Here is a 3,940-nt window from a genome sequence, read left to right as displayed (position 1 = left end):
AGGACTATTCTGTAGATTAAAGGAGTTTACGTAAGATAAGCACTTACCACAGGGCTTGGCAAACAGCTACCGGTCAGCACATGTTAGTCTCATTACTCCCAATTACTAGACTGGTCCTCAAAACCAGGGCAGGAATCATTAACTCAAGTGGCCAGGTAAGGAAATTGAGGCAGGAGGAAAAGATGTACCCCAGTCAAAGAGTGAACTATGGATTGGGTCTGAAAATAAACCTGGAGGCTGACTGGCAAACCCAGTAAAAAAAAAACACACCCAAATCTTGAGGACTCAACAGACAGTGCCTCTCCAGGTGTTCTCTCTACCATACGGCCACCCCTGCCACTGTGTGGAGCTTTGAGTCTGTCCACCCATTGCCCTCCTCCTGCAGACCCTGTCCTCCCTGGCCCTCGGGGTGGGCCTGTTCTCCAAGTACTCCAGTACCCACACACAGTAGGTGCCTAGTACTGATGAATGAATGACCACCTGCGTCTGCTTCCCAGAGGTCTGCTTTTTTGTTCCTGTACACACTCCACTGTGGCAACGGTAAGCTAATTCGCTTCCGGTCCCACAGACAGCAGAAACCGCCGCACCCCAATAACGAACTTGTAAAGCGCGAGTCGCGCCCGTGTGTACAAACACCACACTCAGCAAAGTCTGCCCACTACTAGCACACGGTCGGGGAGCAGCTCCACGCGCGGCCTGGGGATCCTCGGGTCCCTTCCTGGCCCCCTTCTTTCTGAATCTGCCCCATGACTCATGCCGGAGCCGAGGTGGCAGGAGAGTGCAGTCAGCTAACCAGGGTGGCACAAAAAGAGCTTCACCGTGACTAGACAGAAAAGCAACGGGGGTCAGCGCCTGGGCCCAGCCTGTACCTACTACCCCCGGGAAGCGCGCGGGGGTGTGCCCGGGGCGGGGTTAGGGCAGGGCCCCAGCACCCACAGCGCCCGAAAACTACACACCCTCCCGCTCCACGATTGGCCGCTCTGGCCACGGGGGCCTATGGGGTGGTCCTCACCCAGCCAATCAGGGGCCCCGGGGAGCCCATTCATTCACAAAAAATCTAGAAGGAAAAGGAGTGCAGCGAGGTCTGGAGCTGCGTGGAACTTTGAAACACGCGCGCGCTCTGTGGAGCCGAGGTAGGAGTCCCGGAGAGCCTTACCGCCGGAAGCTAGACGCTTGCAGGGACCGGTGCTTCCCTGTTCACAGTTCCGGCCCAGCAACCGGGTGTGGCGTGCCCTCCTTCAGGGCCACATCGCCCCCGGCTCCGCCCCAGACCCTATTAGGACACGCCTGCCGCCCAGCTCCAGCCGTATTGCTGAGAGCCACCCAGCCCCGAGGGAGGCGGCGCCCGGGCGGCTTCCCGGCTACGAGCTGTCCACGCAGGTGGCCGGGCTGCAGCTGCCGCCACGTGCGCGCTAAGCATTGCGCCCCCCACCGTTCTCTCCCAATCCTGCCCGCCACTCACGGCAGTCGTCCTCGTCGCTGTTGTCGGAGCAGTCATCGTCCTCATCGCATCTCCACACAGAGGGGATGCAGCGTTCGTTCCGGCACCGGAACTGGTCCTCTTCGCATTCTTTGACCGGCCCTGCGCGGGGGAGAGGGGGAGTGAGCCGGATCAACTGACCACGCAGTCCTGGCCACCGGGAGGGGTCTACTGGGGTGAAGGAAAGGGGCAATGCTGAAGCTAACGACACCGGGGACCTCGGGCGCTCTTGATCCTAAAGGAAGGCAGGAAGGTTCCTGGGATGGCGGGCAGCTCCGTGGCACAAGGAGGCCAGGCACACAGTCTGTTTCACACGACTTAGCCATACACACTCACCCACACACTCGGCCCATAGAGCCCTACGCAGACAGCCCACAGAGAGCCCACAAATACGCCGCGACACACTGGACGCTGCGGACACATCCTCCTTTTGCGCGCAGCTCCTCTTTCTAAGCAGCACGCAGGGATCCCCGGAAACGCATTGTCAGGCGGGGAGGTCGCCTGGCTCCGCTCACCGCCGCCGCGGAGCGCGCGTCAAATGAACCCCAATGATTGGAATCACACAGCCCACCCAAACCATCAATGACCAACCAACCCTCCCTGCAAAGTTCGGGCCTGCCTGGCGCCCACTGCGCCCATCCCCCAGGAGCAGGTGCCGGGGAGCAGACCCCACAGCACAGAGAGCCGCGGGGGGCGAGGGGGAAATTAAGGGATAACTGGGTCCGTAGGAGCCTATTCCCCACTAGCGCCTCTGCCAGGCCCGGCCTGGGGGCCTTGGCGCAACCCGCTCCCCATCCGCTGGGCCGCGCTTTGTTGGCAGCTCCGGCAGCGCAGAGCCGGGCTGGGGACCAGCTGCACGCACCTTGGCCGCCGAGCAGTGGATCTGCCGCCGCCGCAAGATGCTGGAGCCGCAGCAGCAGCAACAGCAGCGCCAGCGGCCGGAGCACGCCCCGCCCGGGGCGGCCCATGGCGGGCCCCGGGCTCCGGCCGCCGCGCCCTGTGCACCCCGTGCCGCTGCCGCCGCCGCGCTTCANATAAAATCAGTTGAAGTGAGTCTCACCTTCAGCACTACCAATAACTAGCTGTGTGGCCCTGGGTAAGCCCCATGTCCTTGCTAAGCCTCGATTTCCTCATCAGGCAAGTGGGGGTAATTATTAACTTCTGCACCACCTGCCTCCTAAGATGACAGTGAAGCACAAACTGGAAAAGGCCATACTGTGGTCTAACAGGCAGACAGGGGTAGAAACTGAAATAGTCTCCTGAGTGACTGGCATAAAGTCCCTTGTGGCAACTCAAGGCCAGTGACCACGGGAGGATGGTGGCCACATGACCACTCCCATGGACTCCCAGGCTGGCAGTCCCTAGAGACACTTTGGGCTGAAGGAGTTCTTGTATGAGAAAGCTGCTAGCAGCGAACATGCTCATTAACTCTTATTACAATCAATATTACTATTTTAGATGAGTTCCCAGCAATCCAGGGGCAGGCAGGCAAGGCCCAGCCAGGGGTGGTGATGTGCCTAAAGTCCCCCAGTGTGGGAACCCAGAGCCCTTTCTGTGAGCAGAAGCCTGTGCCTGGCCCTCAGCCTGAGAACACCTTGTTCCCTGAGCCAGCAAGGAAGAGAGAGGGCAGGTGTGGCAGGTGGGTGCTGCAGCGGGTAAGAGATGGGGAAGTACTGTTCTCACTCGGGTCCTGCTCAGGAACTGAAGACACCCCAGTTCTGAGACTGGGTCTCTGTTGACACCTGGAGGTGGTATCCAGCTGCTGGGTTCTCGGTTTCACCTTCTGAGGCCTGCAGCTAGCAAAGCTCTCAAGTTTGCAGGGTGAGCGCTGAAAAGCCCACACCGTCTTCTCCACACCTTCTGAGCCCCAGGCCTGTGACCCCAACAGGGTAGACAGAGCTTGGAGAGGAAGAGCCTGTATCCAGAACAGATAGACCTGGGTCAAACCCTGGCTCTGCTACTTAAGAGTCATGACATTGGCCAAGTCACTTCTCCTCTTTGAGCCTCAGTTTCATCATCTTTAAAGTGGAAATAATGAAACATCCTCACAGGGTAGTGAGGAGCAAAGCTAATGAATGCACATTGCTCAACATTGTGCTGGGCATGGGGTAAGTAGCCAATATTTGTTACTGGTAATTCCCTTGAGCGAATTATTTTGGAATTCCTAGTGCCCAGTACAAGGCTGGCAGAGTGGGCAATGTGGAGAAGAAGGATCTGAGATTGAGGGAAAAATAGGGACATGTTTTGGGAACTCAGGGACTGGGAGGCTCGAGGACAAAGGGTCAGGGAAGGCCACCTAGGGCAGATGGCATCTCCACCAGGCCTTCAAAGGCATCTGGATGTTGGGCATCTTTGGGGCAGGTGTTACCATTGATGTTTAGAAATGGAGCCCCAGGGCCTGGCTCCACAGCCCCCAGAACACAGTCCCACACCCTCCCACATCGGCCCAGGACTGGTGTC

General features: G+C 58.8%; 1 protein-coding gene across 10 annotated transcripts in view; it reads right to left on the bottom strand.

Annotated features, from left to right (window-relative positions):
* Window positions 1-2,502, bottom strand: part of LRP8 (LDL receptor related protein 8) — an 81,321-nt gene extending 78,819 nt beyond the window's left edge. For 9 of the 10 annotated variants that reach the window (XM_019666417.1, XM_019666421.1, XM_019666418.1 and 6 more), the window contains exons 1-2: window positions 2,343-2,467; window positions 1,463-1,582 (exon numbers count right to left, since the gene is read on the bottom strand). In XM_019666417.1, the coding sequence (XP_019521962.1) occupies window positions 1,463-1,582; window positions 2,343-2,448 (226 nt within the window). In that variant the 5' untranslated portion in view covers window positions 2,449-2,467. Of the gene's footprint in view, window positions 1-1,462; window positions 1,583-2,342 lie in introns of all 10 variants that reach the window. The other variant, XM_019666422.1, reaches the window with a different exon arrangement.
* Window positions 2,503-3,940: the final 1,438 nt, after the last annotated feature.

The sequence above is a fragment of the Hipposideros armiger genome, unplaced genomic scaffold (genome assembly GCF_001890085.2).
Source record: "Hipposideros armiger isolate ML-2016 unplaced genomic scaffold, ASM189008v1 scaffold_469, whole genome shotgun sequence".
Lineage (NCBI taxonomy): Eukaryota > Metazoa > Chordata > Mammalia > Chiroptera > Hipposideridae > Hipposideros > Hipposideros armiger.
Note: the sequence above shows the minus strand (reverse complement) of the source record. Positions and strands in the feature narration are given on the sequence as shown.